We start from the raw sequence: 16,784 nt of genomic DNA on the forward strand, positions 1-16,784 counted from the left end.
CCTGCAGTTTCTGGAACGCCAGGCTGAGCGAGAGGAACGCAGGGCTGAGCGAGAGGAACAGCAGGCTGAGAGGGAGGCTGATCGTCGGCACGAACTGGAGATGGCTAGGCTCCAGCAGCAGCGACAGGCTCAGAACCTCGGATCCCTAGAGCACAGGGATGCCTCTCTGCCAGTGACCCCGGCAGTCAAGTTTCCAGTTATGGAAAAGGACAGTGACATTGACGTGTATGTACTGTCGTTTGAAAAACCTTGCCGTCAGTACCATCTGCCCCCAGCACAATGGGCCCGGTACCTGACGCCAGGGCTACGAGGCAAGGCCCTGGATGCTTATGTCGAACTGCCAGAGGAGCAGTGCGACGATTATGAGGCCCCAAAGGCTGCAATCATTTAAAAGTTTCAGCTAACCCCGGAAGTGTACCGGAAGCGTTTTAGGTCCTTGCAAAAGGGACCTGGGGACTCATACATGGATGTGGTGGGTCGCTTACGCACCACATTCCGGCAGTGGACTAAAGGCTTGAAAGCCGATTCTTTTGAATCTCTGGAAGATCTTATGATTGAAGATCAACTTTTGCACATCTGTCCTACAGACGTCAGACAGTTTGTGCTAGAGCGAAAGCCAACCTCTGCCAAAGCAGCAGCAGAACTGGAAGATACCTATATCCACTCTCGGGTATCTGACCATCGCAAGGCCCCTCCGAATGGCTGGAAAGGAGGGAAATCGCACACGGCAACCCCTCCTCTGCCTACCAACCAAATTCCTCAGCAGCCGGAACCTGCAGCTCCTGGAACCAAGGCCTTCCTAACTGACAAACGCAAATGCTACAACTGTGGGGAAGCCGGACATCTCAGGACGCAGTGCCCTGAGCAGAAGAAGACGACATCACCTGGCCATCCGGCCAGCAACCCTTCTTCCGTGCTGTTCGTCCGCAGGAAAACTCGGGTAACCACCGCCAACTTGCAGCCAGTCACCATGGGCCACCGGATCGTTACTGGTGTCCATGACACAGGAGCTGAAGTCACTTTGGTCAGACCAGAGGTGATAGAAAGAAGTGACATCATCCCTGGAAAGTTTTTTACCCTCACTGGAGTCGGGGGGACCCGCTCACGAGTACCCTGTGCCTATGTTTTTATTGATTGGGGTGCCGGAAGTGGGATGAGAGAAGTGGGAGTCTCGGAAGAGATCCCCACTGCGGTGTTGTGGGGTGCTGATTTAGGTACCCTTGTTTCTTACTATGCCCCTGCTAAAAGCACCCAGGATGCTCCCACGGAACTCTCTGGACCTACCAAGGTACTGTTTACAGATGTTGGGGTAATATCTGGGCAACCTGTGGATGGACAGAGGGAGGGGGAGGGTGGAGTTGAGGTACAGGGGTCTTCTTCACCTACAGAAGGAGAGGAGGCCCCCTTGCATGTGCCGATATCAAATGCTTGTGTAGCTGATGTTAAGAATGTAATTACTGAATGTAATGATGTTATGTCTTTGTTGGAGGTCACCCACAATGCTGGGAGGGTGAAGAAGATAGAGTCTCTGGCGGCAGAGCCCAGAAGTGGCCCAGGTGGCCCCATTCCTGATTCTGACCCAGAGTATTCTGCCTTGACTACACCCCAGCAGTTGTCCTTGTGTGCCACAGGATGGCTGGTTGGCACTTGTAGTCCCACGCCTCAGCCAGCACTGCTGAGAGACAAAGGCTTTGCAGTGTTCAGCAGGCCAGCTGTTAGCTCCCCTGCTGAGAAAAATAAACAAAAGCGTGAGAGGGACAGTGGGCAGAGAGGCTGTACTGGTCTACAGGCAGGAGGCCTGGAGACTGAAAGGGTTACACAGTTGCTCACTGTGTTCAGTCAGCCTAAGGGGAATGTGTTGAAGGTGTCACCTGATATGGTCTGTGAAGGCCCAGGTGAAATCAAGAAGGACAGGGCTGGAGTAAAACACAATGGTTTGTGGCCTAGCTTGATGTTCACACAATGTCCCAGCACAGCGCCTGTCATTAGCAGAGATCGTATACCTGAAAGGAAAGAGTTAGGTGCCCTGCTAGAAGTGATAGCTGACACTCAGGGAGTGTGCTTGGGCCTTCAGTCCCACTCACCTTTCCTTCCCCTCCAGGCACCCATGATGCTGGCAGTGCTTACAGCATGCTGTGTTTGGGTCATGGGAAACCCTGGGAGGGCACCCCATGGCGTCCACAAGGTGGACGGCCAGGTGTATCCTCCCCTCACCCTTGCAGCCCACCTTGCCTTGCAGGAGGCGCAGACAGGCGGGGCAAAGGAGACTGAGGAAATTATGCAGTTAGGGGTCATTCAGGGAGTTCGGACAGTCTGGGCGCCACTGGTAGTCCCAGCCCCCAAAAGGGATCAGACAACCAGGCTTCCAGGAGCCCTTGAAGGGCTGAATGCCAGCCCTGTTGTTGTGGCCTTCCCCATGCCCAGGAACCATGAGGGGTCAGAGCAGCTGGTAGGTGCCCGCTGTCTCACCATCATTGACCTGAGCAGGGGGCGTGGACCAACCCCCCTAACACGGAAGGCTCAGGACGAGTCAGCCTTCACCACCCCATGTGGCTTGTCTGCATGTAAGGCAATGCTAGTTGGGGTTGAGAACACGCCAGCCACTTCTCCGGGGGTCATGGATGACCTACGAGGAGGGGTGGAACCTTGTGAAATGGTCGGCTCAAGAAGCCCTGGAGTGATTGGCCCTGTCTGGGAAGAACACCTGGTGCACCTGTCACAGGTCTTGGACCAACTGACAGCTGCCAATCTGACTGTCAAACCCAGTAATTGTCAGATTGGCATGACTGATGTGCAGTGCTTGGGACACCAGGTAGGAGGAGGTACCCTGAAACCCGAGACAGGGAAGGTTGAGGCCATCCTGGCCTGGCCTACCCCCCAAACCAAAAAGCAGGTTATGTCTTTCTTGGGGACCGCTGGCTACTATAGGAAATTTGTATGTAACTACAGTAGCCTGGCCAAACCTCTGACTGACCTAACCAAAAGAAACTGCCCAAGGTGGTGTCTTGGACACCAGAATGTGAGCAGGCATTTCAGGCCTTGAAGGAGGCGCTGGCCAGTGCCCCTGTGCTGCAGGCTCCAGACTTCACCCGCCGTTTACTTGTGCAGAGGGATGCCTCTGCCTATGGATTGGGTGCAGTCCTGAGCCAGGTGGACGAGGCCGGAGAGGAGCATCCCATTCTTTACCTGAGCAGGAAGCTGCTTCCCAGGGAAGTAGCATATGCCACGATAGAAAAGGAGTGTCCTGCGATCATGTGGGCTCTCCAGAAGTTACAAACGTACCCTTATGGACGGCACTTCACTGTGATCACGGATCACAATCCCTTGAGCTGGCTAAATCGTGTGGCTGGGAAGAATGGCAAACTGTTTCGGTGGAGCCTAATTCTGCAGCAATACGATTTCACCATCCAGCATAAGAAAGGCAGCGCCCATGGCAATGCTGATGGGCTGTCACGACAAGCTGAGCCCGCAGGAGTCGGTTGTGTCAGGAGGGAAATTGTAGTTCCCTCCCATGCAACCACCTAAGGGGGAGGTGTAACGATATCACGTACGGGACATGAAAAGCTGTAGCTAGCTGCCATCTTGTGTGGAAGTAGCCATGACAGTTTGGCTAACCATGTAACATTACAGAGAAATCTGAACTCCCTCCTCCCTCCTCCTTTGTCTTAAGAATTCAAAGCTTTTTAAGTTCAACAGAAAAGGTTATCTCAACAGAGAAAACAGAACCAGGCTAGGTCAGTAACTGCTGTTGAAAGGGCAGAGCGTTCAGGCCTGTCGTAAAACTGTCACCCTCTCCATTCAGAGACCTAACAGGCCCCGGTTGTAAATTGTCTGAATACACCTCAGTGGAATAAGTATGAAATTTCAGCATGTTTCATAACTTCTGACTTAGTAATAGCACAGCCATAATATGGACATATTTAGTTTCCTCAGATAATTTGTAACATTTCAAGACACCCCTATGTCCGGTCTTATGGGAAACCACTGGTACCACTTACTCCTCCAAAGCAGGCTATACATTATAGATATTGCATGTTTAGACTTGTTTTGAAGGAAATCTCAAGTTGAGTAATAATATGGATATTTGGAGTCTGTAAACACTATAGATGCAGATATATGAATATGTATTACAAAATCTCCCTGGGACGTGGTCATGAGTGTAGACACCTCCCAGCAACCAACCCCTAAACAAGATGACCAGACGATTGGTTATTGGTCACTGTCAACACACCCTTTGATTTGACAGAAAAGAGGAGATGCCAAGACAATGGGCAGTTCTCCTTTTACCATCCAAGAAGAAACATCTGCCAAGTCGAGAACCGATTACCTAGCTCATCGATCGAACTCTGATCAACCTTCGACATTAATTGCAAGTATTCTTTCTTCCCAATTCTACCTTATTGCTTTGTGGCTGTATATTGTCTTTATCTTTTTGAAACATCTTTTTTCTGTAAATATTTTATTTGCACCAACTTTGACCTTTTCATAATAAACCCTTATGTTGAAAAGTGTTAACCTTGTCTCTAAAGCTCTTAATGCAAGCTATAAACGAACCTGCCTCTTGAAGGGCGCTACTGTTGTAGAGTAAGACTCTGAGCAGACCTGCCTGTGGTGGCAGTGTGTGTGGCAGACGCTTATTCTAAAATTACAATTGGTATTGCTAAAATTACGAGTCTCCCCCGGCTCGGTCTTTTAAACGGGGGTGGTGGCAGTTAAAGGGTTAATTGTGTAATTAGCCCAGTGACAATCACTCTCAGGCTGCTCGCACCTAGATTGTGGTCCCGCAAGCTGGAAAATCTTTGTGCTGGGCGCAGCTGAGAGTGGCATTGTTACGTAAGTGACAGCATGGTGTGAGGTTGGCCGGTCCTTCATTGCAAGTTAGTGAGGAGGGCAGGGATCTGACACCCGCGTTCGTCACAAGCTGCACCAGATATTCCACTCTCTAATTTTAGTAAATCAACCCCACTGTCTTTTTAAGCCAATCAGGAATAGTTATAGTATCTGATAAAACCTTTCATTGCAGAAGTCCATGTTTAACAGTGTTTGTTTGTACACAGAATTAAAGTATAAGATGGAGCCAGATCGTTGTTACTACTTAGTAGGAACACCTGATCTGTCTCTCCTCCCCTGTCAGAACCGGGATTTAGGTGTGTATGGTTCTCGTGCCCGCGATCAGCTATCACACCCGCCGACAATGTGCAGAGGGTTCCTGCTGTGCAGCGGACACGCGCATGCCTGCTATGGCTCTTAAAGGAACCGCTGTATGGTACCGCGGTTCGCCCAGCGGTGCCATTTTACCAACGTATATCGGCGTGAGCCGGTCGGCAAGTGGTTAAAGGCATCCCAATGATCTTCAGAATCCTTCTCTATAAAATATTTTCTTTCTCTTCATCATTGTTATCTTTAAAACTCAATGGGGTTGATGCAGTACATTAAAGGCAAGTAGACAACACTTTGCAAATACAGTTGCACTCTGCAAGGGCATTTGCTCCAGAGCTTGGTAAATGAGGGGAAGCTCTGCTGACTTCCACCATCCAATCATCTGCAAGAAAAAATGCTAATGCTAAAGATTATTTTAACAATTGTGACAGAATTTTAATCATATAAACTCCCCAACATCAACAGACAGTTCATTTTCTGCTCAATCCCAAATGGTACAAAGGAACATGGGAAGAAATACTGTGAGCAGCCAAGTAAAGTGTGATTGTAATGGACAATTGTGGTCTTGCACTAATCTGTATTAAGGATTTGGCTGTGCTGTCCTTTACACTAAAAAAGTATTGTTGTTTGCAACTGTACATGGTCTATACTTCATGGCAACTTCCTCACTACTTTTTTCTCAGAGAATAGGTGCAGGAACCCCCCCTTTCACATTCACCCCTTGTCTCCACCCTCTACCCACCTTGGAGCACCATCCCTTGGTTCCAACCCCTACCCACCTCCCGGTAACGTCCCTTTTAGAGAATACAGAACCAAGTAACATTTGTGGTGCTAAGCAATTTGTATGGGATTTGTCAATGATAACAAGAAAAGCAGTAAAATAGATCCCCTGCAGCCAGCAACATTAGACCCCCTCATCAACAACAGATCCCCTCAGCAATAATGGACCGCTTCCAATAATATACACCCCTCAGCAACAATAGGCCCCCGATAGCAACAACAAATCTTCCTGCAACCAGCTTCAATAGACCCTCCAGCACCCAACAACAATAGACCCCCCCCTCTCAACAGTAGAGTCCTCCTAGCAACTGACCCCCTAGCAAAATAAGACCCACCCTCAGCAACAATAGACCCCCCCTCCAGAAACAATAGACCTTCCCAGCAACAATAGACCTCCCCAGCAACAATAGACCCTCTGAAAAAATAGATCTTCTCCAGCGACAATGGATCCACAGCAGCCAGTATCAATAGACCCTGAAACACACCCCAGCACCCCTTTCCATTACAATAATTAAGTGCTGGAGGTGCCAGAACTGCATTCCCACTGAAAAAAAACCATGATAAATAGATGATATGGTTCATGACAATGGGAAAAATATTGATGCAGCCCTGGATCTGGCAAAACTCATATGTTCCCATATAATTAATTAAATTAAAGTGTCTGGTCTTGGAAATATGTTGGGCATAGTCAGGAGAATGTATGCTCATTATAGAAAATATTTTGGCATGTGACACTGGGGCCTTTTAAAATAGATGACCAAATCTATCAGCAGCAAAAACATTGTCATCCTCCTCATTCTTATATAAATGCACCAGCTGGCTTAAAAGCCCATCACCAGTCAAAACATTCTTTATCAGATTGCATTTAAATATTTTTTTTCTTAGTTTTGGATTAGGTGGAGTAGGGTTAAATGTTCTGTCAAGTTTTGACACTGTCTGTGTTTAATCAAGAAGATTTCCCTTCACTTCTTCTCCCAGAAACCAAGGGATAAAGGAATTAAAGGTGACAAGAAGTCCCTCTAATCTAAGCAGAGACTGCAAACAACATTTTTTTTTTTGCTGTCTGGGCCTCCCTGTACCATTGACTCTTGTTCTCCTCATTTCTTGTTTTGGAGTTCCATGGATAACATTTCTAAACTTTCCCCACTTTATTCAAAAAGTGAAAAGAAAATGTTTTGGTTGGAGTTGAGCTTTAACGGTGGGTAACCATACTTTATTATAAATTCTCAATATAAATTAAAAATTCTACTTTAAATGTAATTTACCCCAGTGCTCTTAGCAAGACATATCTTACCTTTCTGAGATGTGTGCAACCTGGTAACCAACTACAAGGAAGATCTTACCTCTGTGCTTGCCAACAAGGGTTTCTCCACCAAGTACTAAGTCATGTTTTTCTTGAGGATCAAATACTTATTTTACTTACTGAACTGCAACTCAATTTATAACATTTGTATCACATGTTTTTTTCTGGAGTTTTGGTTGATATTCTGTCTCCATCATTTAAAATTCACCTTTGATAAAAGTTATAGAACCTTAATTTCTTTGTAAGTGGGTAAACAAAATATGCAGGGGATCAAATCATTTTTTCCCCACAGTAAGTACATCCTTGAAAATAGTTTTTTCACATATTTATACAGGCAAATTGTAATTCTTTATTTAAGATGCCTGCAGATGAAAGCATTATAAAACACAAAAAAGTTTGGAAAAAAGTGTCTTTTCAATCATTTATGCAACACATATATCAATGGATGTAATGGTGTACTGTTAGAAAGTAAGCACACTAGACTCCAGAAACTGATATTGCCCCCTTTTGCAGAAATTACTTTTTGTATGCATTTTGTATAACTGCCTTCCAATTTCTGACATTGATTCAGTTAAATTTTAACCACTCCTCCATGCAAAATCCCCTCAAGTGTATAGTGTATATACATAGTGTATAGTGTCTCAATTAGGAGTATTAAGTGTAATTTCTGTCTGCTGCTTTGTTCCTCTGCTATCTGCATGAGTCACTTCTGTCAAGTTTTCCTGACACCAATAGGGATCTCAGCTCTGTTCCAGTGTGAAGGGGGTGTGTCGCTTCCCCACAATCACCTCTCAGAGCTCTCCTCACTGAACTCCACAGAGTGTAACTTCAGCTGTCTGCCCCCTTTTTTTCACACAAGCTTGAATCCTTTTTAACAGATGTAGAGAAGAATGCAGAGAAACAGCTACAACTTATGTAGGAGGATTTGTTTAATTTCTGGGTATCACCTGATGCCAATCACTTCACTGGGTATATGTAAGAGTTTACAACCACATTCAACAGGAATCCAATCGGGGCTTTGACTCCATAACCCTCTATTTTGTTCTTTTTTGAGCCATTCCTCTGTGGATTTGCTATTGCGCTATAGGTCATGATCATGTTGAAAGACTCATTTGCAGTTCAAAGCTCAACTTTAAAGTCAAAGTTGAATCAGAAAGTGAACTGGCCACACATATTCATCAAGCATGTTGGGCCCCAACTTTAACATTTCAATTTGGCTTTTTGGGCCTTTTTTTGTGTGTATTTTGGTACAGTTTTTGATGCACTTTTTGATGCTTTTTTCATCACACATTTTGGCTTGTTTTTTAAAATGCATTTTAGCACATTTTTTTGTGCATTTTGGTGCTTTTATAACATGTATTTTGGCTCATTTTTTACCTGCGTTTTTGTGTGCATTCCGGAAACACATGCAAAATGCATGATATGCTTGCGGTGCCATTAATTGTTAATGGCACCCCAAAAGTGGCTAGCAAATGTGCTGTTTGTCAAAATACACATAAACAGCTAATCAAAATGCACGTTAAAAAAGTGTCAAACTACATGCTAAAAGAAGCGCCAAAATGTGCGTTACAAATAGAGTTGCCACCTCATCCCTTTAAACCTGAACATATATTAATTAGACAGGTTCTGTGGGTGATTAAGGTGGTAATTAATCTCACTTGGTGCCTTAACTGCTTTAAATTAGCCCCAGAACCTGTGTAATTCATATGTTTTTGGGTTTTAGGCCTGATTCACAACTATGCATTTTTAGTGCTTTTTGCATTTTGCGGATTTGCACAGCAGCCCATTTAACATGGTTTCTTATGGAACACGTTCTGTAGAGCAAATCTGCAAAATACAAAAAGCACTAAAAATGCATAGGTGTGAATTAGGCCTAAAGGCATGAGGTGGCAACCCTAGTTACAAACCACACCAAAATGCGTGTTAAAATAACCTGTGCCAAAATGTGCGCTAGGGTCAAAACGAGATCACAAGCAGCCCTCCTCCTTCTACACAGATCTCGTGTTCTCAGAGGAAAAACATCTCCTCTCCTCCTGAGAACTGTTCTCTACTTCATAAACAGGGTGCCAGAGGAGAAGAATTTTCTCTGAGAACTGCTGAGAACTGAAATGAGATAAATTATCTCTGTTTGATAATCGTACACCATAAATACATTGTCACGGAAAGCCTGTATGCCTGCAAAGACTTTTTTTTCTGGAATAACTCTCATAAAGATCTTTCTGATGGTAGATGCATGCAGCAAATGTTGCAAAAGATACATGCCGGTTCACTGATTATATTTTTAAATTTCTTTTAGTATCAGCTTTCACCTTTTGGACTGAATTTGCTGAGCCTGCCAGGTCTTAAACAAGTTAGCAGTGATTTGAAATCACTTATATTTTTTCCAGTGGGATGATTGATTTCCCTTGCCAGACTCATAGCCACTCACAACCTTCTTTCTGTGGGCCTTTTGCCGCGTACACACGGTCGGAATTTCCGTCAGAAAAAGTCTGATGGGAGCTTTTCATCGTATATTCCGACCGTGTGTATGCCCCATCGGACTTTTTCCGTCAAAAATTCAGACGGACTTAGATAGAGAACATGTTCTATATTTTTCCGACAGAACAAATTACTATCGGAAAAAACGCTCGTCTGTATGCTGTTCCGACGAGATTAGCAGAAGGAGCCCAAAGGGTGGCGCTCTGGCTATTGAACTTCCTTTTTCTAGTGCCTCGTACGTCACCGCATTCTTGATGGTCAGAATTTGATGTGACCATGTGTATGCAAGACAGCTTGAGCGGAATTCAGTCGGAAAAACCTTCAGAGTTTATTCCGACTGCAAAACCGGTCATGTGTACAGGGCATAAGAGAGTTCTTTTGACCTAGGTATGGTAAAATCATACACATCAATAGCAAATAAATCATCAGACCCTAGACATCTGGAATTTAAACAAGAAAGGTTACAACTACATATTCCCTATACAGTGGTACCTTGGATTACGAGCATAATTCGTTCCAGAAGAATGCTTGTAATCCAAAGCACTCATATATCAAAGCAAGTTTTCCCATAGGAGTCAATGGAAACTCAGATAATTAGTTCCACATTGACTGCTATTGCATGCAGTACCGCATGTGGCCAGAGGTGGGGGGGGGGTACCGGAGACACTCGGAAACACTCTAATGCCCTGTACGCACAATCGGAAATTATGACAATAAAATCCATGGATTTTTTCCGACGGATGTTGGCTGAAACTTGTCTTGCATACACACAGTCACACAAAACTTGTCGGAAATTCCGAACATCATTAACACAGTGATGTACAACACGTACGACGTGCGCCGAGAAAAATGAAGTTCAATAGCCAGTGCTGCTCTTCTGCTTGATTCCGAGCATGCGTGGAACTTTGTGCGTTGGAATTGTGTACACATGATCGGAATTTACGACAACGGAATTTTGTTGTCGGAGAATTTGAGAACCAGCTCTCAAATTTTGTGTGATGGGAATTCCGATGGAGCCTACACACGGTCGGAATTTCCAACAAAAAGCTCCCATCTAACATTTTCCGTGGGAAAATCCGACCATGTGTACGGGGCATTAGACTGCTCAGAGCTGCTCGGATGCAGTCAGAGAGGCTCGGAGACACTTGGGAAAGGAGTGTTTCCGAGTGCTTCCGAGTGTCTCTGAGCATCCCCGCACATCTGGCCAAATGCGGTACTGCACACCCCAGAGGCTTGAATCAGACACGCTCGCAAACCGAGTCAGAATTAATAAAAGATAATAGCTCGTATTGCAAAATGCTCGTAAACCTCGTTACTCGCAATCCAAGGTATTACTGTTTCATTTTAAATCATTGACCCCCTATTTGGAACACCTGATTCTGGGGAAAAAATGGGGAACTTTAAGACTACCTCAGAGAAGGATTCTATTATATTGCACAGCATACAATTTTGTAATAAGAAAAAACATATTTTATTATTTATTTAAAGGATACATCATTAAAACCCATCATATTAGTTCCAAATCACATAGCTTTTACACAAAGCTTAAAATTGATACAATTTGCAATCACAAATCAATTCTATAGGATTTACTGTGAAGCAGAGGCTAGCTCATCATTTCCTATATGAAATTACAATTATATCTGTGAACAATCATAACATATTATTAAAGATACGTTTAAATAATTTAATATATAGTAAATATAAATACAAACTAAGCAAAAAAACAACAAAAGCCATATATATGTTTTCTGTCCCATAAATATCATAATGTGCTAAAGAGGAGGGAAAGGGAAAAAAATATCTCCTCTTTGGAACACTATGATAATTGTAGGACAGAAAATGTGTTTTTTTGTTGTTGTGTTTTTTTTTTTTGCTTAGTTTATATTTATGTTTATTATATCATTTAAATATATGTTATGATTGTTAATATGATTGTTATGATTGTTCACAGATATAATTGTGATTTGAAACTGGACATGATGAACGGACCTCTGCTACCACACATACCCTCCAGAAGCAGTTTGTGGTCACGAAACACATTGATTTTAAGTTCTGTGTTATAAGGTCCGATATGTGTCCACAATTTAGATTTGTTGGAAATTTCTTAATTAAAGTGATATTAAAGGTTCTGGGTTTTTTTTTTACAAAAGAATAACAGACATGTCATACTTACCTGCTCTGTGCAGTGGTTTTGCACAGAGCAGCCCAGATTCTCCTCTTTTTGGGTCACCCAATGGCACTCCTGGCTCCTCCCTCTTGACCAGTGCCTGCAATAGAAAGTCACTTGCTATGGGGGCACTGGTGCCTGCTTGCTCCCAAGCCCTGCTCTATGCGTCCATAAGACAGATAGAGCCATGACTCTTCCTTGCCCCTGCTCTCTCCTCATTGGCTGATGGACTGTGATTGACAGCAGTGGGAGCCAATGGCTCCCGCTGTTGTCTCATCCAATGAGGAGAGAGAGAGACTCGGGACAGCATAGGTTTCCTTGTACATAGCTGCATCGGGATGGGGCTCAAGTGAGTACTTTGGGGGCACTCTGAGGGGAGCAGCAGACTGAAGGTTTTCAGCCTTTACAACCACTTTAGGGGTGTACTTATATTTTACACATGACAAACCTGTGTTTTCTAAAGAACTATATGCAGATGAATCTCTCTTACTGTAAGGGAGACCTGGTCGTTAATCCTGTTGACTTTTACAAAGCCCCAGAACTTGTTGGGTCCCATTATCAGAAAAAAAGCATCTGCCTTTTTGTTAATTTAGATTATGTGAATTAATACACCATGCCGTGTAATATACCACCTTAATTTGTAAGTATTTCTTGAATATCTAATGATTTCCTAGTTTAATATTTTAAAAATGTCACTGGGTTATACTTACCTTTTCATATGACTGTAAGTTTTCCTTTTGAAATCATCAGAGAAGGTATAATCTGATTAGATATATGTTGCAGCAGCTAAAATATATGGAAGGGCCAATACCTTTTGTCTGCTTATATTTGTTGTTGATTTGGGGTTTGCAGTTTTTAGCATGTAAACTTTTTATTGCAATAATACATCCTATTCTTTGTGTCTGCAGGTGACTCTACTGATAATAATAAGAAAAATTCATTAAACAACCAGAGGAAAAGTCAATTTGCTAAAGGTAATTTTTGCAATTAAAGTGATTCTAAACCCTGACAGTAGTGCTGTTTCTCAATGATGGGGCACACCAGCAGACATTGGATGATGTGAAGAAATTTAATATTTTTTCAACGAATACCTTTTTTGTTTTGTGTAAGGAGGGTCACAAGACTTTTTTTCTTTTTCCTCTTTAGCGCGGCCCAGGTTGGGTCTAAGCCAGAGAGGATCCTGTGTCCTGTGACATCACCTTAGCTGTTTCAGGTTTTCCCCCCTCCCTCAGGTAGTGCAAAGTGGAGCTGTCAGTCAAGAATCTGATCCACCCATCAATGCCTTGAGGCAGATCATATCCTAGACTGACAGCTCTAGTCCACTTTGCATGACCTGGGGGAGAGAACCTGAAAAAGCCAAGGGACGTCACAGGACATGTGACCGACTCCAGTTTAGCCCTTCCCCCAACCTGGGCCGTAGTAATTATGGGATTTCCTCTACTGTTAGCCATATATAGACACAGTTTACTATCTCTATGAGACCCCAGATAGCTGCCACCACCAACAAGGAGTTATGGGTGACAAGAAGGTTACCCAAAGGTTAAGATTATAGCTCTACACAAAAGACACAAAACATTCTAGCAATTATTAGGAAGGATTTTTGGGGGGGGTTTAGTTTCACTTTAGTCAATTATTTTATACTTAATGCAGTATGCATCACGTGTGATATATACTTTAAGCCACTCCAACCATGGGTGAATTTTAACATTGAAATAGTGGGGTTGATTTACTAAAACTGGAGTGTGCAAAGTCTGGTGCAACTCTACATAGAAACCAACCAGTTTCCAGGTTTTAGCCTAGGTTCACATTACTGCGAGTTAGAAAACGTGTGAGTTCAGCTGACTTTGGGGGTGATTTGACAGACATCTGTGCGGGTTCCTGCCCAGTCGTGTATTCAAATTGCCCCCAAAATCGCCAAAAGTAGTACAAGAACTAAAGTCGGCACCACACTGATTTGGATGGTGCCATTGCCAGTAATAATCGATGATTTGGCAGGCGATTTGACATGTAGAATCGCATGCCAAATCGGACCAATGTGAACGTGGGTTTATTGTCAAAGCCTAATTGAACAAGCTGAAGTTAGAAGCTGATTGGTAACCATGCACAGCTGAGCAGATTTTGCACTCTTTAGTTTTAGTAAATGTGTGCTACTGCATTTTTAATGTAAGAGTGATTAAATCCTTATTTGAAGCTGGCCAAAAACACACATTCCCTCTCCCCCTATATACAAGCATCTTTGACATGGGCGCCTTTGTACATGCAGCGTAAATACACTGTGTATTTCTAGTGCCTGGGATGTCTTGGAGCTGTGTACAGCTGCACATAGACATGAATGGGTGAAGGCGGCTGTACACAGCTATGCGCCTTTATTCATATAAAGTAGCACATGCATACAGACTTAATGTCCAGAATGCATAATACCTGCATTTGGACTTATGTCTGTCTGCATATGCTAATTTAATGGGGGATACAGCAGTGTATTTACACTGGCTGGGAAATTGACCATGTGCGTTAGGTCTAAAAGTTTCTCTGGGACCAGCCATTTGTCAGCATATAATACACAGTAAATAATCATACCATGCAACACTGACAGAGATTAATGAAGTGCACAGTGAAATTAAACTCTTGACAATTGGTACCATATCCAACTTTGTTGCATCATACTTATCTGCTGGTTGTTCTGGCTTGTCCTATTACTTGTCAGTCTAAAACCCTTTTTTATAACTTTTTAAAAATGTTTTTTGTAAACTTATGAAAAAAGAGCAACTGAATGTAAATAATTTCATTAAAGTTTCTTATTATTTTAAAAAGAATGCTTCCCTCAAGGACACTAGTTCTGGCTAGCTCAGTATACTGTTTTATTACTGTTTTATATAAGAGCTGGAAGTATTCCTAAATGCACAAAATATAATTGGATATTAACATTTATAGGTAATAACACCAGAGATTGTTGATCCAGGGAATATTCAATTACCTTCTGGGGGATCAGGAAGGAATTTATTTTTCCCCTGCTAGAGCAAATTGGGCAATGACTTTTTTTTCCTTTCTCTGGATCAACTGTGAGTAAAGGATTGTGTATATGGAGGTTTTCGGTTTATCTTGTGTCTTTATTTTTTCTATTGGTTGAACTAGATGGACTATTTTTCAACCTGAATAACTATGTAACTAGCTAACTATGTGTAATATGTATTGTATGGGTGCATATGAGCAGCTACTTTTGTGTATATAGAGTATTTCCAAGCTCTGCTTGTTTTCTGATCCTCTTATCTCAACGACAAGGTATCTTTGATCAAAAATTGACTCTCTGCAGTCTGTAACAATGTCAAAGACCGACAATGCACTAGGTAGCTATAGATTATTTCATCTATGGCTAAGGCTGGCCATACATGGTTCGGATTTCAGCCAGTTCAGCAGGAACCAGCCGAGATTCAAACCATTAGTGGGCAGGCAGAATGTACCAAGTTGATCTAACTATCAATCAACTTGGGTACAACCAGCCTGCTGGATTCTCTATAGCCGCTAGCGATAGTCACTGTTTTCTCCTGGTCAGGACAGCTTCCCCCGCCCCCCCACCAGGAGAAGACAATGACCCAGCATAAGAGATTCCCATATCAATACTGTCTGTGTTGATGGGGGAATCAAGCAAATTTCTTTCCTGCAACCCATGGTTGCAGGATAGAAATTAGCTCCGTGAGGGGCCAGCCTTTGTTGTAAATTATCTGATGGAACTCAGGGTGGTAATTGTAAAAAAAATGACAACTGGATAGTTTAAATTTGAATGCTATGGAGCAATACAGACAGCTCCTGTGAAAGCTATAGATAAGGCCCACTTAGGTTAAAAGGAGCCTGTTAGACATTGGCTTACCATTAATTCTAGCTCTGTTTACTCCAATCCTGGGAATCTATAATCTCATCTGTGGTTCTCTCAGTGCTACACTTTGATCTCTGCATTGGCAGATCACTGCTCCGGATACTACGTCACTTGGATGTGATGTCACTGACCACATAACCCCACCTTACGTGGTCAGTGACATCAGATCTGAGTGACAGAGTATCTGGTTGCCGGAACACACACTGAACCTCCATGCTGGAAGGAGGTGGCTGGAGATATGGAGATATATCAGACACTGCAGATAACGATGGGTGCCATCTTGGGCACCAACAAATGTGAGTTTTAATTTGACCGCATCTTTTAAACTTTTTAAATAAATGTAAGCCTAGTTGGGCTATGAGGAGCATGTCTGCCTTTTGTTTCTGAGCTATTTATCGAGTGAGGAGTGGAGGTTTGAAGAGAGTAGAATCTGTCTCTGAGCTACTTACCGAGTGAGGAAAGGTGGTCTGGAGCAAGCTACTCTTTGATTAAGCGCAAACTGAAACACAAAAAACCGGGTCCAAAAATCTTGTGAGTGGCAGTGTGTGTCTAAGTTGGTGTGGATCACAGAAAACACATGTCAATGGCATGATTGTCTGCATGAAATAAAGCACTACTTGAAGGTGGTGATTTACCAGTGCTCACATGGTGGATGTTTTTACAATGGACTATAAGATGAACATTTTTGTTTATGTATTAATTAACACACCATTTTGGCTCATTTGTGAATTATTCATTTATATAAGTGTTACCAACAAGGGGAAGCAAATTGATCTGCCAAAAGCAACAAAAAGTCCCCTTTTGCTAACCACAGCAAATAGCAATATGGTAACTATACTATGTACTGTACATGATGGGAGATCAAAACTTTAAAAAAATTATGCTTTTCCTAAATGTACTCTTATTATTTTGAAGGTATTAATTGCATTGATTGGCCAGCATTATTACTTTTTTTCTGCAGTGTTTACAGATGCTGGATCAGGCCATGCATAGGCTATTTTTAAAAAAAAAAAACAATTTGC

General features: G+C 43.0%; 1 protein-coding gene and 1 pseudogene across 1 annotated transcript in view; both read left to right on the forward strand.

The window, feature by feature from the left end:
• The window catches only part of LIPC (lipase C, hepatic type), a 307,115-nt gene that overhangs the window by 82,067 nt on the left and 208,264 nt on the right, over nucleotides 1-16,784 (forward strand). Inside the window, exon 3 of the mRNA XM_073618814.1 lies at nucleotides 12,800-12,865. Coding sequence (XP_073474915.1) covers nucleotides 12,800-12,865 — 66 coding nt within the window. The remainder of the gene's footprint in view (nucleotides 1-12,799; nucleotides 12,866-16,784) is intronic.
• Nucleotides 20-11,692, forward strand: LOC141131137 (uncharacterized; annotated as a pseudogene).

This window comes from Aquarana catesbeiana, linkage group LG03, assembly GCF_042186555.1.
Source record: "Aquarana catesbeiana isolate 2022-GZ linkage group LG03, ASM4218655v1, whole genome shotgun sequence".
NCBI lineage: Eukaryota > Metazoa > Chordata > Amphibia > Anura > Ranidae > Aquarana > Aquarana catesbeiana.